General features: G+C 38.9%; 1 protein-coding gene across 4 annotated transcripts in view; it reads right to left on the reverse strand.

The window, feature by feature from the left end:
* The window catches only part of PPP1R13B (protein phosphatase 1 regulatory subunit 13B), an 80,538-nt gene that overhangs the window by 1,672 nt on the left and 51,913 nt on the right, over positions 1–26,953 (reverse strand). Inside the window, exons 5-17 of one of the 4 annotated variants that reach the window (XM_068399105.1) lie at positions 20,481–20,582; positions 19,284–19,458; positions 18,697–18,893; positions 16,833–16,973; positions 15,806–15,986; positions 13,884–14,039; positions 10,446–10,615; positions 9,277–9,778; positions 7,952–8,718; positions 2,962–3,099; positions 2,749–2,882; positions 1,856–2,022; positions 758–957 (exon numbers count right to left, since the gene is read on the reverse strand). In XM_068399105.1, coding sequence (XP_068255206.1) covers positions 758–957; positions 1,856–2,022; positions 2,749–2,882; positions 2,962–3,099; positions 7,952–8,718; positions 9,277–9,778; positions 10,446–10,615; positions 13,884–14,039; positions 15,806–15,986; positions 16,833–16,973; positions 18,697–18,893; positions 19,284–19,458; positions 20,481–20,582 — 3,030 coding nt within the window. Of the gene's footprint in view, positions 1–757; positions 958–1,855; positions 2,023–2,748; positions 2,883–2,961; positions 3,100–7,951; positions 8,719–9,276; positions 9,779–10,445; positions 10,616–13,883; positions 14,040–15,805; positions 15,987–16,808; positions 16,974–18,696; positions 18,894–19,283; positions 19,459–20,480; positions 20,583–26,953 lie in introns of all 4 variants that reach the window. The other 3 variants (XM_068399104.1, XM_068399107.1, XM_068399106.1) reach the window with 3 other exon arrangements.

Consider the following 26,953-nt stretch of genomic DNA (forward strand, 5'->3'; position numbering starts at 1 on the left):
GCATGTTCTTGGATAACTTCTGAAAAATGAAACCAGAAGCAGCAGGAGGCCAAGGGCTGCCTTACTCCTGCCAACAGCAGTGAAATTGCTGCTCTGAAAATGACCTGGTTCATTTCGCTCAAGATCCCAGACCAGACCAAAGGATGCTTTTATGTACGTACAAGAATTCCCTGTTGAGCCCTAGAGAGAGCTTATTTCCTGCTCTATAAGGTTTTCTTATGTGTTTTCTCTTCTGTATCTCTCTCCTCGGTAGCCTTACGTTCGTGGTCTCTCATGATAGCAGTGTTACATTTGACTGAGAGCAGCATAAACGACTTGCCGACAGTTGTCATCTTCAAGGCTCTTTCCTGTTTTAAAATTTGTACGTATCTATATATTGCTTCTCTTGTGCCAGGTATTAAAAACCATCCTAAAGAACTTCTGGGCCAAAGCTTTGAGCTGCCTAATAGAGCCACCACACTTTATGTATATTTTAGCCAAGGGGAAAAAAAGTCTTATTAAAGATTAAAGCATAAACTATATTAAATACACTAACTCACCAAATAAAACCCAGCGCTAATCTCCTAAGCATAGCCTCTCCTTTTTGTTTACAATGACAGAGAGGCCAGATTGAATAAAGATAATCTGCTTTGCAGCACTTCATAGCTGCATCGTCCAGATAATGCGCAGAGGGGTTCTGACCAAAGATCCACTTTGGGTTCCTACTTCAGGAGGAAGTAAAAAAGAGAAAGGAGAAGGTAACATAAAAAGTACTTACCCCAAGAAGATTTTTAGGCACGTAGCCTTCTTTGTCATTGAGGCAGGCCCACCACCACTCTGTTTCATTGTCATCCTTGCGTCTGAGAATAGTAATGGCATCGCCCTCGTGGAATGACAACTCGTCATTGTTCTGGGCTTCATAATCCCACAGAGCGTACACCACCCCTTTATTCATCACTCCCAACTTCTCTTGCACTCCTGTTAACAACAAATTAGAGAACACACTAGACGGTAAAATATCTTCTTTTTTTCCTCTGAGATTTTTAGTGTGGACATTGTGGCCCAAACATTAGTCTCTAATTAATAAAATTTCATGAACACCTTTCAGCACTTGGCTGATGAAATGCTTTCAGAAATTTATTTGCATGATACAACCAAATTTTACAGAATATTTTAAACCAATTTAGAGCATGAGGTTTTTTTCTTTTATTATATATGAAATAGAAACTTTACAATCTTTTACTCAGATGAGGATAAAAATAGTTTTTACAAATGTTTGAGCAAAGCAGCTTTATAGAACTGCTGTGTATTTCTCACAGGCCTGCTTTCTACAGCAGTAGTACTTCAAGTTGAAAGTCTGCACAATGATATCAGGTATATAGAGCCTTAATGAAGCCTATATCCTCTGATGTAAATTAAAAATCTGTCTGCTCCATCAAGGTACTTTTCTTGCAAAATGTACCTTAGTAACTAAATACATTCTGTAAGTTAATTATTCATAAAGTATATGTGTTTCTTCATGTGATCTGCTAGAAATTTGTGCATCTGGAAGTTCGAGTCTCTCTGTCAAGATACTTGACAACTCACTGTTACTGTCAAAACCTCCCTGTGGAAGCACTTGCTTGAAATTAAGCCAAATTAAACTTTAAAAATCTGTAACATTAGAAGGAGCCTGTGAAGTAACTCAAAGAACAGAAGGACTATGGGCAAGGTAATAATGAAAAGACTATTCTGTTTTTAGCGTTTTGAAAGAACAGGTAGGTGATGGGCAGTATTGTCAAGTCTGGGGCCCAAGCAGATCATGCAGATCAGAGAGACAAAAAGGGATGAATTTTAGAAAAGCTAAAAAAGTCTGTAAAGCAGGGTCACAGCTTACCGTACAAGAACTGGGAACACTGAATATAACCTTCTTCCATCTCTTCACACTTGTCTGCAGCAGTTTCTATATCGCTTATAGTTGAAGCAAAAATAGCTGCCCCAGATTCAACCAGTAGTTTACAGAGATGAACACTATTGCAAGAAGCAGCACAATGCAAGGGTGTCCTGAAATAAAGCAAAAATGTAGACATGAAAAAATAAACTTCCCTGACTCCTAACGATTTTGTCTTGCAATATAGAGTTTAGCCTGTCTATTTTTAAAGGAAATTGTTCTTTATGATTATAGTATATATATATATGCACTGTCCAAATCCTGTCAAGCAACTGGAGTGGATTCCAGGATTTACCCGACTCCAATAAAGGCAAACATTATAAAATAGATGTTAGCAAAAACTTATGTTTTCATAGTTTACAAAGCTGCTGGGTATAAAAGGGTGTCTTCCAACATGAGGAAATTTGAAAGGTAAAACAAAGGTGAGGGTGACACAAATCAGCACAGCAAGGTGTCACATCCCCTCCAAACGCTTCAGAAGTCCTACATCTACCTGTAAGGCCAGATTCTTCAGGAAGACCAAAACCTGTGGTAGGCTGTATGAAGATGAAACTTAAACAAATTAACTTTTGTCATTTGTTATTTACCGTTTAATTATTTGAGCATCTGAACAAGAAATGCAACTATACCACTAAGTAAAACCAAAATGTAGTACGCTTTATGATTTAAGTGTGCTTGCACCTTGCATTTGAGTTCGTCACCACCTAGAGATTAGAAAGTGCTCATTTGCTGGGGGTAAAGGGAAGGAAATTGTTCCCAAAACAGGTCTCAACTAAATTTTGAATGTGCATCAAAATGGTGTTTCTCCCAGATGCCAAGTTAAAAATTGTGACACTTACCACCCATCACTATCTGCTGCATTTACGTTTACACCAAAATCAAGCAGGAACTTCACAATGTGGTGATGACCGGCACACACTGCATTATGCAAAGGTGTAATTCCTTCATCATTTGGTTTACTGGGATCATCAACCTATCGAAAACATAAAATAGTTCAGCACTTTTTTTTCCCCCTAAATATTTAGAGATGTTACCATTGTTTAGAAACTCACCTCATATATGATTCGTTGTACAAGATCAAATTCTCCCTCCAAAGAAGCATCTAGAAGGAGGGCCAATGGATTGAACTTCACTCTCAAACCGTGGCCTGTTCTTTCCGAGTTAGGTTTCTTCAAGTTGGTACGTTTTGTCTGAGTAGAGATGAAGGTTGGAAGGCATTTCAGGTTGCATAAGTATTACAAATTATTCAGTTACTTTTTAAGAATCTCATCCTCCTTAAATGGTAATTAGAACTATGCAAACATTTACTATTATAAAGTCTCTAAATAAAAGGCTTGATATCTTACTACATCTTATTCAGTTAAAAAATTAAAAAGCATGCTAATATAATTTAGAAGCTTCTGATTAAAAGGTAGTGAGTATAAGGAACGAAGTACTTCAGTCAATGGTTTTTGAGCACCACTATCTTAATTGTATCTAATATAAGCTGAATGTGTTTCTAGTGGATTGTCTGAGACACTGTCATTACTTTTGCTTAGACTAGAAAGCATGACACAATTAAACCTGAGTATCATTCTCTACTCAGAGGAATCTTTGCCTTGAATTAGCAGAAGGTAGGCTGTAGGTCAGTACCGACAAGTTACGAGTTTTGCCGTGGGAAAGAAAAGTACAGAACATGAAGTTATTTTATGTGACATTCTAGCTGGTGTTATCAGAAGAAGCATTCTCAAGATCTGAAACACATCTAAATGTATTTTGAGAATATTCCAAATCATTCACGTGTCCTTGTCACTTTCCAGAAAAAAAAAAATCTATTATTAATTACAGCTTTTATGGAATGCTTTTAGTCTCTAGCACTGCAAGATCTGTTTTCATTTATGCTCCTATTTAGTATGGCTATTTCTGTTTGGAAAATAAACCTCTCACAGTATGAATAGTATCTGTTGCTAGCGTATTCCATTCTCCCAGAAGTACGCCAGCCCAAAGTGTGCTCATGGAAAATGCATACAAGGCCCTGTGCACACTGCAGGCGAATTGTCAGAGGAATGCAAGGTCCCCACGTGAATCAAGAAGTGGAGATATTCTTTGAAACCAATGTTAAAGTGAGTCACATCAACAACTAAGAATAAAATTCAGTTTTCTCTGTATTTTCAATCCTCCATATGCTATAGATTTTGGTAATGACAAGTATTTAAGATTTTGGTGCAGCTGGAGGAGGGACTGTGAAAGCAATTCAAATTATGTGACAAGCCCATTAGAAAAACATTTCTGCTAAAACAAGTGAGCTGTGTTGCTGTTAGTGTTAGCGCTGGTCTCGCATCTCTCTGCTGAGAGGGGGAAAGGAGCGCTCCTCTCCCAGAACAGTTATTTCAGCTTGCTTCCAAATTAAAAAGTTTCCCACTGCCATAGCTTACCCTTAGTTTCATACAAGTAGTTATCTTTGTAGGCCCAGGGAAATGAGATAAGTATTTTTAATGGAATCACAGATTCCAGAATTAGTTCTGCAACAAGAGTATATCCCCAAAAAAGTTCTCCAGCCTAAAGTACCTACACAACCTCCTGCTGCCTGCATACATGTTTTCCTTATTGAACAGCTACAGTAGTAAAGAAACGAATCCATCAGAATTCTCCTTGGAGCCCCCCCGGTTTTCTCTTCTTTTAGTATCATGAAACTTGACATGCAGACATACCATTTACCATTTTTCTCATCGATCCTTCCAGTCAAAGGGAAGGGGACTAAAAGGGACAGTCATATTAGGGAAATCAGCACATGGCTACAGGACTAGTGCCACAGCCAGGGGTTTGGCTACTTAGACCACAGGACTCATTTCGAGAAACCCGGTCTTCTGGCAGACGATGGGGTTCATCTGTCAGAGAAGGGGAAGACCATCTTGGGTCATAGGTTGGCCAAGCTGGTAGAGAGGGCTTTAAACTAGATTTGCCGGGGGAGGGGATCCTCAGTCCACCCCAATTCAGCCAGTCCGATGCCAGGGCCAGTAATAGGTGCCCAGAGACTGGAGAAGGATGGCAGGTTGGCAGGAGAGCGCTGGAAGAGCAGCGGAAAGGAATTTCAGGCCACAAGGCAGCTTCGTTGGGGGCCCAACTGAAATGCCTCTATGTAAATGCACGGAGCATGGGGAACAAACGAAGAGCTAGAGACGTGCACATACCTGCAAGGCTACGACCTTATTGGCATCACAGAGACATGGGGAGATGACTCTGATGACTGGAGCGTTGGAATGGAGAGATACAGGCTTTTTAGGAAGGACAGGCAGGGGAGATGATGAGGAGGTGTTGCGCTCTAGTCAATAATCAGTATGAGTGCATGGAGCTCTGGGGATGGAGGAGGAGCTGACTGAGAGCTTATGGGTCAGGATTAAAGGGACAGCAGGGACGGGAGACGTTATAGTGGGTGTCTGCTACAGGCCACCTGACCAGGATGGCCAAGTGGATGAGGCCCTCCACAGACAGATAGATGTAGCCTCACGTTCACAGGCCCTGGTCCTCATGGGGGACTTCAACCACCCTGATATCTGTTGGAAGAACAACACAGCTGGGCACAAGCAGTCCAGGAGGTTCCTGGAATGCATGGATGACAACTTCCTTCTCCAAGTGACAGAGGAGCCGATGAGGAGAGGTGCCATGCTGGACCTTGTTCTCACCAACAAGGAGGGGCTGGTGGGGGACGTGAAACTCAAGGGCAGCCTTGGCTGCAGTGACCATGAAATGGTGGAGTTCAAGATCCATAGAGCAGCAAGGAGAGTGTGCAGCCAGCTCACCACCCTGGACTTCAAGAGAGCAGACTTTGGCCTCTTCAGGGACCTGCTTGGTAGTGTACCATGGGATAAAGCCCTGGAGGGAAAAGGGGCCAAGAAAGCTGGTTAGTATTCAAGGACCACTTCCTCCAGGCTCAGGAGCGATGCATCCCGACAAAGAGGAAGGCAGGCAAAAACGCCAGGAGGCCTGCATGGATGAACAAGGAGCTTCTGGATAAACTCAGGCACGAGAAGGAAGCCTACAGAGGGTGGAAGCAAGGGCAGGTAGCCTGGGAAGAATACAGGGAAATTGTCCGAGAAGCCAGGGACCAGGTTAGGAAAGCTAAAGCCCCGATAGAATTAAATCTGGCCAGGGACGTCAAGGACAACAAGAAATGCTTCTATAGGTATGTCAGTGATAAAAGGAAGACCAGGGAAAATGTGGGCCCTCTCCAGAAGGAAACGGGAGACCTGGTTACCCAAGATATGGAGAAAGCTGAGGTACCCAATGACTTTTTTGCCTCAGTCTTCACCAGCAAGTGCTCTAACCTCACCACCCAAGTCGCAGAAGGCAGAGGCAGGGACTGGAAGGATGAAGAACCACCCACTGTAGGAGAAGATCAGGTTCGAGACCATCTAAGGAACCTGAAGGTGCACAAGTCCATGGGACCTGATGAGGTGCATCCACGGGTCCTGAGGGAACTGGCAGATGAAGTTGCTAAGCCGCCATCCATCATTTTTGAGAAGTCGTGACAGTCTGGGGAAGTTCCTGCTGACTGGAAAAGGGGAACCATAACCCCCATCTTCAAGAAGGGGAAGAAGGAAGACCCGGGGAACTACAGGCCAGTCAGTCTCACTTCTGTGCCTGGCAAGATCATGGAGCAGATCCTCTTGGAAACTATACTGAGGCACACGGAAATCAAGGAGGTGATTAGTGACAGCCAACATGGCTTCACCAAGGGCAAATCATGCCTGACAAATTTGGTGGCCTTCTACGACGGGGTTACAGTGCTGGTGGATAGGGAAGAGCAACTGATGTCATCTACCTGGACTTGTGCAAAGCATTTGACACTGTCCCGCACGACATCCTTGTCTCTAAATTGGAGAGACATGGACTTGACGGATGGACCACTCGGTGGATAAAGAATTGGCTGGATGGTTACACTCAAAGAGTTACGGTCAATGGCTTGATGTCCAAGTGGACACCAGTGATGAGTGGCGATCCTCAGGGGTCGGTATTGGGACCGGTCCTGTTTAACATCTTTGTCGGTGACATGGACACTGGGATTGAGTGCGCCCTCAGCAAGTTTGCTGACGACACCAAGCTGTGTGGTGTGGTAGACACGCTGGAGGGAAGGGATGTCATCCAGAGGGACCTTGACAGGCTTGAGAGGTGGGCCTGTGCAAACTGCATGAAATTCAACAAGGCCAAGTGCAAGGTCCAGCATGTGGGTTGGGGCAATCCCAAGCACAGATACAGGCTGGGTGGAGAATGGATTGAGAGCAGCCCTGAGGAGAAGGACTTGGGGGTGATGGTTGACGAGAAGCTCAACATGAGCTGGCAGTGCGTGCTTGCAGCCCAGGTGGCCAACTGTATCCTGGGCTGCATCAAAAGCAGCATGGCCAGCAGGTCAAGGGAGGTGATATTGCCCCTTTACTCTGCTCTCGTGAGACCCCACCTGGAGTCCTGCATCCAGCTCTGGGGCCCCCAACATAAGAAGGACATGGAGCTGTTGGAACAAGTCCAGAGGAGGCCCATGAAGATGATCAGAGGTCTGGAGCACCACTCCTATGAGGACAGGGTGAGAGAGTTGGGGCTGTTCAGCCTGGAGAAGAGAAGGCTCCGGGGAGACCTTATAGCAGCCTTCCAGTACCTGAAGGGGGCCTACAGGAAAGCGGGAGAGGGACTTTTTACAAGGGCATGTAGTGACAGGACGAGGGGGGATGGTTTTAAACTGAAAGAAGGTAGATTTAGATTAGATATGAGGAAGAAATTCTTTACTGTGAGGGTGGTGAGACACTGGAACAGGTTGCCCAGAGAAGCTGTGGATGCCCCCTCCCTGGCAGTGTTTAAGGCCAGGCTGGATGGGGCTTTTAGCAACCTGGTCTAGAGGAAAGGTGTCCCTGCCTGTGGCAGGGGGGTTGGAACTATATGATCTTTAAGGTCCCTTCCAACCCAAACCATTCTGTGATTCTCTGATTCTATAAGCTTACCATCTTCCAGTTATGCTTATACACACAGCTAATTCTATAGTTCACGAAATTGTCTTTTTCCTTTGTTACTTACTGCAGGAAGTGGAGGAGGAAGAGCAGGTGGTAAAGGAGCTTCATCTACTACTGGAGAACTGACCTCAGGTGTGGGACTGGGTGACTGTTCAGTGCAAGGAACTATAGCAGGATTGTTGTTGTTATCTTCAGTTGTCTCAGATGTTTGATTTATGGTTTCAGTGCTTATCAGTTCCTCAGTAGCAGGAGAAGGTAATTCATTATCATTGGCGTCTGAGGAAGGCGGGGGCTCATCAGGAAGAGGAACTGTAGGTTGCACGGAAATAGGTTCTTCAGTATTGCCATTGGTACTAGCGTTACCATTATCAACATCAGCTAAGATGCCTATGAAGTCCTGTGGATTGCTTGGCTGATAAAAAGGAGCACTTTCTATTCCTCCAGCAAGAGTATTAAAGCGCTGATACAATAATTTTTGTATATTTGGTCCACTTGGGCCTTCTGGTTCAGTGATAGAACTACGCTTCTTTAATGGCCTAGGAGCATTGGCCAATTTTCTTCTCAGAGCTTCAAGGTCAGCATCACTTTGATACCGTAGGGGTGAATGCACAATAGGTGTGAGCTTAGTAGGACTGAGAGGACGAGGAATGTTTTCCACATTGCTGTTTTCACTGGATGGTGGAGCATTTTCCACCTCTTGATCTTTTTCAGAGACCTCAGTCTGAGGCTGAGATTGTGGCTGTGAGGAAGTCTGGGCAGGCAAAGAACCATGAAGGAATGGCAAGGGTGAGGGAGAAGTTGAACCAGATTGTAATACGGGTTTTCCATAAACTGAAGAAAAGAAAGATGGAAAAAAGTGAAGAACTGTTCTCAAATTACATAATAAAATATTTCCAAATAAACCGCATATGTCTCTGTTGCTACTTGCTTGGCACTAATACAAAAAGAAAAAAAATCAAATTAATTATATTGGAACCTATCAAAACAGAAAGAAATACTCACCTGTTGGTGATGGTGATGCTTCTTAAAATTACAAGCTACAAGTAACACCTGGAATGTTTTTCCTCTTTCACGAGGAAACAGAAAGAAGAGAAAACCTCTCCTCTCTAGACACTGTTTTTCCAACTTGTTTCTGAAAGTATTGGTAGAGTATCCAGACTGTATTGTTCTGATTACATCTAGTTTTAAATAAAAGGTAATTGAATGTATACTTATTTATAACCCCAAAAATATATGGGATCATTTTTCTGCCATGCTGCATACATAAAAATATCTTCGCCCTTCTCGCAGAAGGAGAGTTTTTCAAACTGATATGGAAAGTAAACTAAGCCCAATAAGTAAATCTTAAGTCTATTTCAAAGGAAAAAAATAATGCAAAATATATTCTACCTGCTTTTACCGACTTATTTAAGGTATTGTATACAGCTTGTTGATAATTCTTTGGTGGTGTTGCTTGCTGAAGATACATTGAGTAGATGGAACTGGAGTTCACTGTCTGTGGCCCTTTTCTGGGAGACTGAGGTCTTGATCCTTTATCAGCTAGAAAAGGTCTGATTGCCACAGTTAAAGGGAGTTCTGGCCTGCCATCTCCTCCTGGAAACAAGGGGGGACCGGAAGGTTGATACGTAGGGCTGGGAGGTACAGAAATTCTTTGTTGAATCTGTTGTGAAGAACTGGGCTGATGTACATTGCTTGGCGGCGGAAGTGGAACAGGTCTTTGCCGATTTGTTATACTGGTGCCAGGTCTGGGCAGACTGCCGTCCTTCCTTCTTTCTAGAGAATTTGTAGAACCTGTTCCTAAGGGAACTGGACTTGGATAGGTCCCATAGTTTTGAGGCAACTGCTTGCTTACACCAGGAACTGTTGGTGGCACCTTCCCCAGGTCAAGACCCTATGTAAGAACAATAAATAGTATATACCATTTAATTAAACAAAATACTTGTGAGCAAGAAAATTCCTCATTCAACAAAACATACTAATAATCTTGTGTGGCAGCAAAGGAGTCAATATAAACAATTTGTGTTCCTTAATCACTAGATATGATTCTACCTGAATTTATAACAAGATCTCATCATACATCAGAGTCCTTAAGCTACAGTCTTAAAGAATTCATAAAGTACTAGAACAACAGTGCAGACAGACACCACCAGCGCACTCACTCAAGGATGGATTCAATGACTTCTTTTGTGAGAAAAAGAGTGCACTGAAAAAGCTACAATCTACACCAAGGAAAAACAGCAACAAAGATTTGAATTAGAAAAATAGGAAGGTGGAGGGGATGATTAGGAGAAGCAAAGGGAGAGAGAAGGGGAGACCAGATATGTAAAAGGACAAAAAGGAATGTGAACTACTGAAGTTGAAAAGAATATATAAATTGTAATGTGATAAGAACAGAAAGGAACAGGAGGAATACAAAGGTAATTTTCTTTATGACTTTTTAAATAATCATCAGCAGGGAAACTGAATGTGGATGTAACTGAAGTGAGTTCAGCTATGGAAGCCAAAGGCTCGTAATTTCAGCAAAACAGATCTATAAATATATCACAGATGAAACCCACCAGCTTATCAGTACTTCCTAATACTGAAGTCGGCAAAGGCTGGCTGGATATTGTTCCTTGTTTTAAAGCAGTATCCATGCTTGATTCTTTCCAGTCTGTGTTGGAGATCTGAGGGGGTTTTACCACAGGGGTTGAGCTCTGTTTAAGTATTGGCCAATTTCCATCATTAGCTTGAAAACAGACAAAAATACTACATTTAAGATAATCCACACCACCATTGTAAACAAGCAGAACAACATGTGAAATGGAATAGCTTAGATTACAACACAATTCACTTGATTCCAGAAATGAGATAAATCACTATTAGCATTGGATTCAGAAATCAATACTGAAAGCCAAATCACTGCGTATAATATGCTGTTCATTACACTTTGACATTCAAATTGTATTAAAAATTTCTATAGAAGAAAAGATGGTTAAAATTTTGGTTTGAGTGTTGCATATTCTATTATTAAAAAGCAAACAAGTTCAGAAGAAAAATCCTTACAGAAACACTTCATTAACATATTTCTTTTGGTACTCTCCAGAGACACTGTCAAATTATGCTAAATGTTAAGTCTACGTAAGCTCTGAGTGGAGTTACTCCAAATTTAAACTATGGTTACTAGATTCATTCACTCATAACAGGATGTAAAAACTCATTTCAACAATGGGGTGGAACAAAAGCATACATTCCTTTGCTGGAAGTGGCGGTTAACTTACCTTTTGTTTTTCCTCAACATACTCACCTGATTAGAATTGCCCCAGAGATTTAATCTTAAAGAAATGTATAAAGTCAGCTGACAACTTCAACTCACAGTGTCAAGATACAAGTCATGGGCTTTTGTCTTCATCATATGCAAAACATCATGCATAGCTGCACTTAAACTGAGGCAACAAATGCTTAATGAAGTCCTAGACGCATTGATACGTTATTTTATTAACTGTGTGAGACTATTCAGTTTCTGTTCTCTAAGTAAGCAAGAGAGTTTAAATAGCTTGATAAATTAGATCTGGTTTATATTAACTAAACAGATCCCTGATTAGATCCTAAGGCTTTGATTTGCATTTAAAAGATTAAACTTCAAGTTTCTCTCACTCTGAGGAAACTAGAGATCATTTCTCCTTCCCTATTGCCTGTAATTATCTTAGTGGAGCACTTGGGATCAGTAAAGATGACACGTAACACATAACTAACTTTACTAGAGGATAACAACTGAAATGGAGGGGGGCTTGTGTGTGCGTGGAGATTTAGAGATTTCTGGACCCCACAGTAAGACGACATCAAATGAAAATCAGGTATTTAATGGCAAAGTTTCCCATTTCATTTCAGTTTTAAGACCCTAGAAAACAGAACCAGCAAGGCTATTTCTAGAATTCTTTGCCATCCTCTGTCTAGTATAGCGGATAGTCTAAAAATAAGCTGCATAGGAACATTCTAATTACGGTGAATTTAACATTACCACTCTAATTTCTATCCATAAGCCTTATCCTCTTTACTGAGTATCCCTTTTCTCCCCCTATAAGGAAATGACAACCTGAAGATTTCTTGACAATTACCACCCAATGTTTTCATTACATGAGAGCAAATTCACTCTATTAGCTCATAAATCTATTTACAGGCTTGTTAAAATCGTATCACTTTTAAGTGAGCAAAAAATAAAAAGTTATATCTGCATTTAAGCTACCATACTAATTATTTTTTAATTACGTATGCAGACCATTCCTTAATATTACACACACTGTATTATATTAACCTTTCCAATTCAGATCAACTGTGTTTGAATTCTGAGAGATAACTACTTTGGAGCAACAGTATTTTGGTGATTGGTCATTTAAATAGGGTTAACACTTGCATATTTTTTTCACTGACAGTATAGTACATAGTCCAGAAATTACTTTTCACACTCACAAACTACCAGGAAGTAATGGGTCCCAGCTTTAGTGCTGGCAACATCCAAGAACTAGGCATGTTGGGTTTTTTGTTTGTTTGGTTTTTTTTAATAATCTGGTTATCAAGAGCAAGACCAAGAGAGACAACTGTCTAAACACTTTGACCCTAAATAATGGCCATTTCCTAAGCATGCATTGAATTAATGTTTACTGTACAAAATACACAGGATGTTCCATAACTCCAGTAAGGTTACGGTTCAGTAGAACTTTTGAAGATCAGTAAAAGGTGTTACAACTGATTCACGCTAAACATGAAAGCATCCTTGCCATAAGTTTAGCTATTAAGAAAGCACTTACAGAAACAACAGCAGAAGTCCCCAAGAATTTAACTGTCTTACCTGCAAATACAAGCCCACACTCTTCTATTAGAAAGATAGTTATACAAAAACTTTTTATGATCTTTCAAATTCCAAATATTTACATGTTCATCCTCAGATTCTGAGATAACAGACTGGAAGTAAATTCAGACTCTCTCTCCTCATGTTTTGTTCTACTTATATAAACACCAGAATGTCACTGTTCCCACCTTCATGTCCTTTATATTACAAGCTGGCAGACTTGCCAGCTACCACGCATTTTTTATGAGCGCACCTCTCACGTACTCCCATAACCCAAGCTGAATCTCATCCACTTAATTAAGCTGCTGTTGCAATCTGCAACTGCAGTGTATGGCGCCAGAGCCCGTGTGATAGGTGCTAAGAGACGGCAGCTAAACAGCATCTGCCTTCTGCTGTCTGAGGTCCCAGACACTCTTGCCCATCTGATGGCAATGCCCTTCTGACAAGCCCTCACGAGCTCCTACTCTCAGCCACCCCACAGCCATTTCATTTTCTCCTCCAAATGTACCCTCTTGTCTGCTGCTTGTAAGACTACCTAACACCCAGTTTATTTCAACTCCCACCAGTCCCTTTTGCATTTACATAAATAAGACAGTGACACGCAGACACAAAAGGGTTTGTGCATTTTTTCTGACTTTACCTAAAAATTTTTGTAGGTCTGGATCCAGGATACTTACTATAGCAACTGAAGTGCAAACCAAGTACAACACTTTTGTCCCATGGAAGTCAGCAAGATTCTTGCTATTGACAGAGTGAGTTTTTATCCCAACTCTGGGCCCAGTGCAACATGGAAACTCAGTTTTCCACAAAATAACTCAAGCTAAACCCATATGTAATACATCTATCCAATCTGAGATATACTAAAACATGCTTTGGTGATTACCACGAATTTTCTAACAAAATTAGAAAATGTCAAGGTTTTTCAATGAAGAACACTCATCCCTAGTACACTATTCCAGTACTCCAGGTAGGAATTTGCTGCAAATCTGTTTCCTTCAAAGACGAAAAGCAACTTCTCAACAGTTTTACATTTCAACAGCATCTTCTGCATGCCAGACTGCAACACAAGTTCTAAAGATGCTGTTTAATATGCATGTGTATGCAAGAGCTCAGATGACCATATTAAAAACTGAGTTCTTAGCTAGCCAGAGATCTTCCACGGACTCACAGTGCTGGGTGTCAAAGACAGTAGGTGCGAGGCGGATGACATTGTGAACAGCAGACTGAAGAGAAGTGGGAGGTGACAGAATAGGATCCACTATTATGTCTAAATCAGAAACCTTCCAGGTGTCTGGAGATTTTTTCACACACCCACAGTCTGTCTCTACCGGACACACCAAGGCAGATCCAGTTACACAGAAAAAGAAAGAAAAAAAAAGTGGTGGAAAAATTATAACAATGAATGACAATGGAGAAATTAGAACAGGAACACTCAGATAATGAGAAATAAAAGCATGACAGTTGAAAAAAATTCTCATTTCCTTTTTTTCCTGGGAGCATATAAGCTTCTCCTTACGTAAATCTATCTTATAGGACTTTGTTCAAGTACATTCAGAGCAATAAACACAAATTCACTCCTAAGGTAGAATAATTACTTTTATAAAATCAAAAAGTTATCATTCAGAGATCTTGTAATGTCTTGAGGTAGGTCTAGAAGTGGATATGTATATCTTCTGATGTTGATATTTACAAAATAGTGAATTATTTTTGGTTGATGAAGTTATGAGCTGTTGGTGAAGATACGAGCTGTCCCTTCCCATATGTGGAAGAGGAATACACGTCTGAAAACAAAACTGTTGCAAATCTGACACTTCACCCTGCAATTAAGTCACTCCATATTCTTAAGACGTTTCCATAAAACCACAGTGATGGAATTTGTACAGCCTTTGAATTAAACTAAAGGTATTGTTAAATCACTAATATCAATGGAAGAGACTGTTTGTTGGGGTTTTTTTGTTTGTTTGTTTGTTTGGGTTTTTTTTAAGTTCGGTTTACTTCCTGACCTTGGGTTTTTTCAGGGGGCATTTCTGTCATTCTTTCCTACAGAGAAGTTCAGACTGTCTTCCCTCCATCTCTTCCTCCCCATTTGGAAGCACGATGCAAGCTTCGGTGGAGTATTCAGTTTTAAGTACTGGAACGTCTGTGAATATTGCAGAAGCTTTGCTCTAGTGGTCATTGCTTATCTCATTTTTAGATCTCTCCTAGGAGACCAGGTAAACTAAGTCCCGTGGTTATACCCATGGGATCGCGCATTTTTATTTGTATTATGCATGTTTGCCTTACCAACCATTTCTTAAGAATTCTGATTTTGCTAAGATGTGAGCAGAGAGGTAAGCTTTGTCAGAATAAGAACTTAAGGCACAAATGTCACGGCCTGCTTCCTTCAGTTTCCAATGTAAATTAAAAATAATAATAATTTTATTTTATAATGTAGATGGAATTATTAATTATGGAGACATGGGAGCCAATTTTGAAAAACAAGTTCTGGGAAGTACTCTGGAGGGGCAGCTCCTTCACTAATGAAGGCAGAAACAAGTAAACAGCATCAATGCTAAGGTTATTCCATTTCAGAAGTGCTTCAAGCACCACAAATTCTCATATCTCAGATGGAGCAAAAACCTCCCATGGTTTTATTCTATTTTCCTATTTAGTCTCCTTCTGAGAAGTAATATTATTTTTACTTGTTCACTAGCTTTGTTTTACTTGACAAGAAGCAACATACTATAAATAGTTGTTTATAATATAATTTGCCACAAAGTTGATTTTGTTATTCAAACACAAACTAATTGAAAAGCTATTAAAGTCAGAATATAGAATCTGTGAAGGAACATGTGCTCCTTTTAGCGGTGTATCAGCTAGTAAAATTTCAAAGGAAACACTCAGTTTCCTAAGAAAAACTGATGGAAAGAGGCAAAACCGCCTCATATCAAATAACTAATGTCCGATTCACAGAACAGCATCAAGACATCTAAAACTTGCCTCTTCCACTACAGAGCTTATGCAAACACTGGGTCTCCTGAGATTACTCCTTTTCTTTATTACTCTTTTCCAAACCATGTGTATTAATAAACACTGCACTTAAGTGCTTACCAGATTTTGATCTTCCATGTGTTGAGCTAGAAGCAATGGTGAGAGACTGTGGTTTAACTGGATCTACTGGTACAGCGTAAGTGCCAGCACTTGGAACTTGGATGTAAGGTCCTACTGCTGCCACCCTTCCTGAAGCACTCAGGGATGACTGGGGTGATGAAGTTCCATTAATACGATTCAACTAAAAAAATCAGACAAATTGAAAGGTGAACTTCCATTTAATCTAGGCATTTGTGCACGAACAGGAGATCTAAATTTAATTATCTAGAACCATGCAGTCTACCTAAGACACCTTAATAATTAAGTTACCATACTCCATGCTTCTACAAAAACCAAAAAAGCAGAAAGTACAAATTTTATTCCCTAAAATCAACACCTCAAAAATTAAATTTCTCAGCCACAGCATATACATTTCTTGTTGAGAGCTTTATCTCTTTCACTGTGCCTTTCTTAGGCAAATGGACTAAAATGAATTCTTAAATGATCAAATATGTATGGCTTTTTTTTTAAAAGCAATACCTCCAGCTAGGAATACATCTTGAAATCCAGAATTGATGTCTCTGGTCCTTAGATAAATGGTCTACTGTGCAACTGGTTTCTTTTCAAAGTTCCAGACAACTATTAAGACTACCTTTATCAGACCATTTATATTTCTATCATTTTTCCATATTGGAAGATCAATATTTTATAAACCCCAAACTTTTTATGCTTTCATGCTTTGAAACACAGCCCATAATCACACTTTCCTTCCTAGAAATATGAACTACTATAAATTTTAATATAGCATCATCTGTGCCATAAGGAAAAATAAAAGGAAACACATTCTGACTAACAGTTTTCTGATATCTATGGAAAACTTTAAAATAGTTTTATGAATCCTGCTACTTTTAAAATAGGTTCTTTAGATGTAATTGTATTACTCAGCTGGGAAAAAATGAGATTTTATGTAGTTTTATAGGCTCTTGATAAACTGAAGTGTGTCCCTTTTAACAGTTTATCTTACAGGAATGTTTTCTTTTTGACGTGCCTCAACTTTTTTCTTGTATAGTCGTTCACGCAGCTCATTGATTCGCTTGTCCATCATAGCCACCTCCATATTGCGTTTGTTTAAGAGTTCTTTCTGCTGCTGAAGCTTGGAGTTCTGCTCCTGGTTAAGCCTGTTACGAATCTTCAAAAAAAGAAAAAGAAAAAAAGCACTTGTTAGGACAGTTACTTCATTCTGTCTGTTGTCAAGTTGGTTTTTAATACAGCATTAAAAAACCCAAAGCAATTTGGATTGGCAACTTGTTCTGACGTCTCTAATGTTATGCTTTCACACAGCTTGTCAAATTAGCATTTGCTACCAGTCTTAAAAGAAAACAGCAAAAGAATGTCCTAACAAACTAGTGGATACCTATTAAATACATGTAGAAGGCATCCCATTTATAGGAAACAGATTGAAGAATTAGGCATAAAGACATTTCAGAACTGAATTCCACTGTGAAATAATAATAGAAAATGTTTGTTAAGTTATGTTTAACCACCAAGACAGTTTGACTATCATGAAAACTAAGTGACATAAAGCTTGTAACAGAAATTATGCTATTAATCTGTTTCCAGTTCCACATGAAACTTCTTGATGTCTGGATGGGAGGTTAACTGAACTGCTAGTGCAGGGACTGGGCACAGATTTTCCTCTCTACATGGGGATTAAACTGAAACCTTCACAGCAGGTTTCCAGTAGATTAGGGGATGGATTACCTTTATGGTTGAAATCAACCATGACAGTCTTTACAATTATGTCTTTTGCTTTCCCATTGGCAGTTTTTCATACCCTCAATAACTCTGACAGTACTGTCTCAGTGTTTCAATTTTCATGGTAACGTTACACGCAAAAAAACCCCGAGGCAAACCTAAGTCTTGATAAATGTGTATGGGATCACTGTGAAGCAAAAGAGAGAAATCTTCATCTATTGAGCATCTTTGCACTTAGAAATACTTGAAATGTAGATAGGTCTTATATAAATGGGGAAAGAGGAAAAAGAGGGAAAAAGGACCCCTATTGCTTATTCATGAAAACATGTGATGGATTAATTTGCATGTTGTATTTGCTCATGTAAAGAAGTGAGCGAGACTAATTTTGAAATTTAAATTAATTTTGAAATATTAAATATTGGCATACAACTAAGTATTCCATAACTTTTAAACATAAGAACTGGACAAAATTTCAATGTAAATCTAATATTTAATTACTTATGTGAGAACTACAGTTTAGATGTAACAATCTTCTTGGAGGAAGATACATGACAGTGACACAGAGAATACTGTGTGAATATACTGCAGCTGTAGTGCACTATATAGTACAGTCAATACAGTGCAACTTATATTTTTGATGATTCTGTTAAAATGTGTTATTTAATTTTTATGCATTTTGTTTATTTACACCAGACATTATAGCTATATTTTCACAATATATTTTAAAATTACTTTTATTCTCTGTCCTGTCATGTCTCCAAGTTAAGATAACACCTAAGTGAGCTTGCTACCCCCAGTTCTTTGCAAAATAGAAAAGTATTGAAATTAATGTTTATTTTTTTTTTTAAGAGAGATTAAAATAAATACTAGATTATGTCAACATTCAGTATTTCAGTATTAGGGGCTGAGAAATGCCCTGCAGAACACCTGCACGCTTTGTATCATTATGTGTATGAGCAACAACAAAACAGTTTTCAAAGCTAATGAAATTCTGTTCTAAAGAGGGTTATATGCTAACTACAACCTCACACATTAACAGCATTTCAATACACCAGTTTTATGAGATGTCACAGAACCAAATGGCCACCCATAAGAGCAGTAATACAACTTTTTAAAATCTACAGCTATCATCCAAATAGCATCTCTCCGTTCCTTACCTGTAGCTCTTGATACAACTTTTTTAATTCTACTGCTGCAGGTCCTGTCATTTGTCCATTGTAAGACTGAAACCCATTCAGTTTCCCTTTCCTTAAATCCTCCAGTTGCTGAGTAAGTTGATCCACTTTTAACACTGCAGCCTGTAGCTCCTGCTGCTTTTCCTGGAACATGGCACTTATATGCTCAATTTCAGTTGCTAAAATTAACAAGATAAAAATAACAAAAAAACAATTAAGTAAAGCTGAAGTTGTTAATTTTTTAATTCTACAGGTATTGATAAATACAATACATCAGTTTTAAATCTAGTATATGCATGCACATATAAAATATTTATGTGTTGGGAATTTGCCAACAGTCATAATATTTCCTAATAGGGAATAGACTTATTCTGACTTTATGCCTGACTATATGGAACAAACAAAAAGTTACGTCATATACAAATTTCATAGAACACAGCACCCTCTGTAAGACAAAAAACATTCTCTCTGAAATCCTGCTTTAATGCTATATTGACTAGCAATACAGCATTTTTGCTACTCATGCAGTGAATAGTAAATTAAATTAAATACTTAAAAATTCCACATACACAGATTGCCATTCATGATCTTGCTGTAGTCCACTTGTCCTCTCATGGCACGGATTTTTTTTAGCTTCGTCTCCTGGGTTTCAACACGTTCTTTAAGCTTTTGAAGCTTTTCACTCTCAGAAACAGACTGCTGCTGACGACGTTCTTGCTGCTTCAGATAACGCAAACGTTGTTCCTGACAAAATGAGGTTTTAGACAAGAGGTACCTGTTACCCATTTATTTTAAAAAAAAGTTAACTCAGAAAAACCCACCACTATGATCAGTGGGGTTTTTTTCATTTCCAGAAACCAGAAAAAGCTGTATCTAGTTAAAATATCTATCAGTCCTCCTAGAAAAACTCTTAAGTTAACAAACCTGTTTTAGAGCAGAGATTCAAGATTTTTTAGACAAAATATAAAATTTGCATATATGTGCAAATACAACCCTACCCTGAACACTCATTCAAACACATCTGTGAAGACTCCTCTGGCATTTGTTTTCTGATGCTATTAACACTTTTCTTGCTATTGCAAAATGGACTTCCAATGCTGTTATCCAGCTTCCCAAAGAAGACAACATATGTCCAACAGACCATTTTAAACGAGCTGACCTACTGTAAGGTAATGTTCCAGTCCTAAATAACAGTCCTGCTGCTGGATACACAAGGAAAATGTTTCTTTTTCTACATTATTTCCATCAAGAAAGAACAATAGAATTGATAGCTTGATTCCTAAGTACTCCAAGCACCCAATGCACACTGTATATTGTAACACCTGCAACAATGTCAAAAACATTAAACCCACTCCGCACCCTGAAAACACACTTAGATTCTTACATCTCAGAGACTTTGGAAGAGTAATACATGAATATATATGCAGTGGACATATTCTCATCTCACACCACTATTACTATACTGGAGTGAATGAGCTACTAAAGATGAGCACAGAGTCAAGCCTGGTCTATCACAGATCATGAACTGGGCCTCACAAAAGAGACAAATAAAACCTAGCGATATTTTTATAAAGACACATGACTGGGCTTGACATAGGTTGTTATAGTATCATTTACACTGAAATGTTGTATATTGCCTAGCTTGGTAGAACAATTTCTCAAGCTCTTTCTTGAGCTTATCTAGTGTGTTTTTCTGTATCCATGAAACTCATGCTTGCGTATGTTGAAGGAAATTCTATTTATTATGATCTGTATATAATTATTACCTTAGCAACCAACATTTGCTGTTGATTTTCAATCTGCTGCTGTTGTCGGGCAGCCATATCTTGAAGTTCAGAAAGAGTGAGCTCAACACGTGGATTCCCAACCTGCAGAACACAAAATGTTACATTAATGTGTTGATGTATATTAAGTGTCCTGATGCTAGAAGCTAAGCCCCCACTCCTCAGACGAAGGCTAAAGCCTCCTCCCCAGTCCTCAGAGGAAGAATAATGATGAACACCTATGAGAGAGTCAGGAATCTCAGAGCAGAAAGAAAGGACACAGACCATGCACACACTAGGGACAGAATAAGCAAAAAGTGGAAAAGCAGATGAAAGGAGACAAGAGACAAAACAAACGAGAAAAAAAGCCCTTACACTATGTTTAACACTGCTCTGTTAAGATGCTCTGTAGAATTGGTACACAGTACTGGTATGGCACATGTGATAACACACACAAGCCCATACTTTAGTGTAACTGCCTTGGCAGCTTTAACTGGTGGTTAGCATTATTTACCTAGAGCAGGACAAGACCACGTGAGAACCCTTAGATAAAGGCTGTCACTAAGCTCACATCCAAAGATTGTGAAATTTCCTGGCAGATTGGAGCATTTAAGGTAAGAATCTGTGAAAAAGTCTGTACAAAGTGAAGCAAAGTAAAGTTGATCCCCTTTGGATAAGTAAGTGGCTATTACTGAGCGAACTTGGAATGAAAAGACAAGATATTAGTGAGACTTTATCACTCCTTTTGCATTCCAAAACTAACAAATCATTTACAAAATTGAGGTAGAGTAGCAACTGCCGAAAATTATTTAAAATTTATATAATGCTGTGACAATGTGTGAGACTATTATGTGTTTTTAAAAATGAATGCATTGTTTCAGTATATTCATAGTTCTATCAACAAATATAATTTAAATCTATACATTATATTGCTTCAATTCAACCACGTTTTTTACTATGCAATCACAAGAAAGAGAGTGCAGTGCAACAAGACAAATTCCAGAAGCTGACGCTTGCCCAATACCTGCTTTGCTACTCAGCAAACCAAAACCCACAACCTTAGAGTTGTACAGTTTAACCACAACTTCAGAATTTGCACAGAAAGAGAATACCAGCCTTTGAAAAATTATGCTGGAAAGCTGGAAAGTTTAGAATAGCCCAACATCTGTTTCAAGGCATTTACATGTAATTCAGTCAATTTATTGGATCAATGTAAAAGCTGGGCTAATGCATTGTAATAATTCAATAAACAATGTAGTATTATTCAGGTAAGATATGTACCTCAAGTTGGTCACTAAAATGAGCCAGATTTGGAAAACTAACTTTTAAAGTTGCTGCATCTTATATGCATGATATAGACATGTCAGACTAAAATTTTTAGAGAAAGTTATTACTCCTCTTTGAACATTCCTACTGAGTAACTTACAGAATGAAATTATAATTCTTACTGGATACTACAACTGAAACTCCTCTTACTAGTCAGCAATAGTCAAAACTATTTATGGTAAAGAAATTATTAAATTATTAAAAAAAAAAATCTATGTATTTACAGTTATAGTGATATAGAATAGTAGAACTAGAATAAATGGTAAAATCCACCCAAAACACTAATTCTCTATTTCAACACTTTGTTAGTGAACACAGTAATTGAAAAAAAAAAAAAAAAAAAAAAAAAAGACTGAACTTAGTAGTGTGTACTTTTTTTATTAGCATGACTTATGACAGACAAGAGTCCTTCACAATATTCTTTAAGGCCAAATAACTTGTACGCACTTGTGGCCACCAGCTAATAAATCAAAGAGAGACATTTTGTTATTAATTACAGACTGAAAGGCACTAATTGGGTAAGAAAGTAAGGAAGCTTTTCCGAGTGCCATCCACAAACCAAAATGTGCTCACTACAGACAAGAAAATAACATAGAAAAAACAGATGCTGCTCCCAGAACATGTTCAGTCTCTGCTGACTTCCTTTGGCATGACCTTACGCCAGAAAAACCTAAACCTCTGCATCTGCTTCTGCTGGACTGTGTAGTTAATTCTTAAAAGGGGCTCAGAATGGCTTGAAGGCTTTCCTCTGGATCACTGATTTTCAAAGTAAAAAAGGTGGGGGGTGAATTGATAGTATTTTCTCAATACATATATGCTCTGTTTCAAAAATACACAACTTGCATTAGACTATGCAAAGTCTTCCCAACGCTTCCCTCCCTTCTGCTTTGACCATCAGTTTAATATTGATAGCTTATTCTACTTCCACTAGTAATTTCCAGTATAACACTGTCTAAGAAATAGAGAGATGTTTTATTCTGCTAAGAAAACTTGTTAAAAATATATCCATACTCAAAAAGTGGTATCTGTATAGGGGTTGGGCATATTTCAAAGTAAAAAAGCCATTTCACCAAGTGAAAATTACAGATTTTCTAAATGAAAAATGTAACCTGGAATGCACAATGACAAGAAACCGGTTTGTGAAAGCACCAGAAACAAAAAAAGTTTGATCCAAAAGCTCACCATTTTTACTGCTTTAAATAACCATATTTGAAAGTATACCTTATAATGCCTGAAAAAAAGTACTGCATTATTTTGTATTCTGTAAAATACAGGAGACAGATAAATTATAAGATGAATGCAAATATTAGCTTCTCCTTGAAGAAGTTATTAACTACTGTAAAATGTTCCGTTTAGAAAGCATAATGCCTAAAAACTTCTTATATATGGCAAAGCACAAGAACATGGAAAACAGTGATAATTAACTCTTTAAATATAAATGCCCCATGAGAAATCTTTTAATGTTTCCCTCACTGAACACTAGTAAGTGTCCCTTTCACTTAAAATAGCTACACTATACTTAGGAAAGAAAAGAAGAGGCAGCTAAGGAAACAAAGCTTTAAACCTGTAACTTCACTCGCAGTTTGTTCTTTCTCATCCACATGGCAAAAGCAGTAAACAGACGAAGCAGAATTCCTCTTTGACATCAAATCAATTATTTTCAGCTAGACTGTTGCTCATTTCAGGTCTCCAAAACAGGACAGCATCATTTTTGAAACAGCATGAAAAACACTGAATCTTTCTCTTGCCGAGATCTAGTCAAATCAATTAGTGTAGAGCATTTCGTATTAGTTGAGTCCGCTTGTAATAATCTGCATGCAAACACCACCACTGAAAAAAAGTCAGTCTCGGTCCTTCTTCAGAACCTCAGGTTATGCAAGGTAAAGAGAGCGCTGCATTTTCTCAGTTCTTTAATGAGGTTGTTGGTTTCTTGGATTCATAAGTTTGTGCTGTTCATACTAGTTATTAAAAATTTCATCCATGAAGTCACTCGCCTCTCATAACAAACAGGAGCCTATCACATTTAAGGTCCAGACCTCCTCCTTTCGCCTGCAGCAAGAGAAACCTACCTCCTACAGAAATGCCTTCTGAAAGAGGTACTAAAAAGCCACTACCAATATCTGCTCCTCCAGATTCCACAGATTCATTTGCTACGCAGTGATACATCAAAGCAGGCAGTTTTGCTGAATTGGAAATTTCTTTCTATTGATTCACAGAAGCATTTACACATAGAGATGAAACTCCTAAATGAAATGCAATAGAGCAAACACTGCATTATTAGGCACTAAGGAAGTACTATGTATGTCTCATACAGACAAGAATACTTTACACCTATATTCCCTAATTTCTCAATATTGACAAGAATCTTAAAAAAAAAAATGTACTTAGCATGTGGGTTTAGCACGCACTTTAAAAGGTTTTGATGAGAGACAGAATTTGTAATGAACTGGAGTTTCAGCTTCTGACATTACCCTCCTACTACAAGCTAATATTTTACCATTTGATGATTAATATTTTTGAGACAGGTGAGATGAATGGTACAGTAGTAATTAAATAGTTTGGGAACCAGTTTACAAGCAGCCTCAAAACAAGTCATACCTTAGGCATTTAATTAAGAAAAGGAACCTCCTTTAATACTTATTTCTACACATTAGCCTTGTCACTCTGAAAATTCATTTTCTTATTCCCCCTTCCTTCCTTTCTACCCTCACGCTATGCTGTTCTATCATCACAAACTCCTCAGTCTCCATGCTTCTGAGCTATTATGAAACGGCTTACTCATTGGCAACCCACAATAGTAAATGAAAAATCGCACCTGAACTCAAAATATTTCTTTGACAAGCAGAGTGTACTGTAGTCAAGACATGTAAGCAATAAGGGCAGATTCCAGTGGTTTTTTGCCTTTACTCCCATCAGAAACCTATCTTTTAAGAGGAATCTAATTATGCCAATATTAAAATAAAAAACCCATGACACTGACCTTTTGAAATAGTTATTTTTTAAAACATTATAATTAGGATGTGGTTTGATGTTATGCATTTCTTTGCCTCCATGTCTAAGCCATGAAGATACTTATTTTGCATCACTTTCTAAGTTTGCACTTGTAAGAACAGAAAGTTACTTTGAAAATAATAATATAACACATACCAAACCCACACCCGAGATTGTTATGATTTCAGAAATAAGAGCTTTAAAGGAAAACAACAGATGTTCAAAAGCTTCACAGGCCACCATAATGACTAGCCATCTCATGTTTAGGTCCAGCAACGCCTAGCCACACAAATAGACAGTGTAAAGCATAACATAACCGTTTAATTGAAAAGAAAACCAGAGCAGTACAAGAATTTACCAATCATTTCCTTCATGCTATCTCTTCAGATCTTTTTCTAGGATTGCAAGAGCCACCATGTCATTAACTTCCCTTATCTATTCCTTCCTTCTTTTTAAGATAGGCGTTCACACCCATCTCCCACACAATAATTCTTCCGTTCCCTCCCCAATGCCCGGCACTAGAAAGTGTAGGTTCAAGTACCTCCAGCCTCCTGAACTGGCCAAGCTCCTCCTCCTACGCATACTCTTGTACAATGAATCATGTACAATGCTCGCTCTCTCATGTTTTCTACTCTTTTTTCCTATCATTCACCTCCATCACCTCTATCCTTCCTCCCTGATTTACTGCTTCCTTTTTAGTACTTTGGTCTACCCTCCTCTCTTGTCAAGTCAGAGATGATTCTGAGGTTAAACCACCAAATGCCAACGTCCAACATAACCTAGATAAAATGTAACCAATCAGCATGCACAGAGGTAAGAAAATCTGCATCTTAGCTTTTGCCTTGAAGCCCAGAATGTCTGGTTCTGACTTTCGCCATCAAAAGGGCTACCCAGAAAGTTTTTCTGCTTGTATCCCACTACTTTCAACCACCTATTAATTTACTGACAAGCCAATACAGAGCAACTGCTAAAGATAATGCAGCATATATCCCACCTGCAACCCAGATACACTGTTTATTCTTTACATAGGCTGCCACTCTAAAACTGTAGTACAGATAAGGAACGTTTTGGCCAAATGGCCTTTTTATCTAAAAAAAAAAAAAAAAAAAAAAGAAAAAGCAATCCTTCTCTGAGGTCCTCCATACTCCCCCCAAATGTTTATGATGGTAAATGTAACCATATCCTCAGAGAGAATAAATGCGAAAGAAAACACTCTATCAAGGTTGGGACAACATCAGCATATCAAAGGCTGGTGGGGCGGACACACACACCTCCCCCACAAAAACAAAACCCCAACCCCCCAAAAAAACACAGACCAAGGACAACATCAGTACTGAATTAGAGGCAGAAACTGCAACACAGGGAGAGAAGACCAAGAAGCAACTCCTGCAACATCATCTTCACCAGCCTAATAGGAGAGGACAGCAAAGGCCAGAAAGGTACCACAACTTGCTCCGGAGAAGGCTTAAAATGCCTACACAGAAATGCAAAGTAAACACTCTGTTTTTGCTGCACATACTGAAAGACTCACTTTTCCATAATCTACAGCAGTTTTAAGTTGCTGTTTCTCCCTAGGGTAAATGGCAGAATATAAAACTTACCTCCAGACTAGAAATCTACCTTTGTAGAGATGTCAAACCCCAGAAATCTATACAGCTACACGACAAATACAGAACTGACAGGTCTGAGACTTGGTATATGAGTATGTGGACAAAGGAAGTGAAGTATATTACATAAATGAGCATTTTCCCAGAACGAAGCAGACTGACAACCGTAAAATGAACAGGGGTAGGTCGGAGCGCTCCCCAGCCTGTGAATTCCAGACTGGGATCAGGGCTCTGACAACGCTCAGCCTCCCCAAACCAGGGAGCTCTCACCTTAGTGGGCCTTCCCTGTGTTTTCCTCCTCTGTGCCACCTTTACAGCAAAGGAAGAGCTACAGTTCTGGCTGCACAACTACCAAATTGCCAGAGCAGAAAAGAAAGGAACAGTTTGCTTTGCCTGCTGAATCTAGCACAAGATTTCCTAATTCTCCCATGCTAACTTGGACACGAGCAGCAGAAGCCCATCAGTCACATATAACTTTTCTGCCTTAAGCCTCATTCAAAGTAACATAGTTTAGGGGATGCTTTAACTAGTCCAGTTGGCAACAAAGCTTTA

Source organism: Nyctibius grandis, chromosome 4 (genome assembly GCF_013368605.1).
Source record: "Nyctibius grandis isolate bNycGra1 chromosome 4, bNycGra1.pri, whole genome shotgun sequence".
Taxonomy (NCBI): Eukaryota; Metazoa; Chordata; class Aves; order Nyctibiiformes; family Nyctibiidae; genus Nyctibius; species Nyctibius grandis.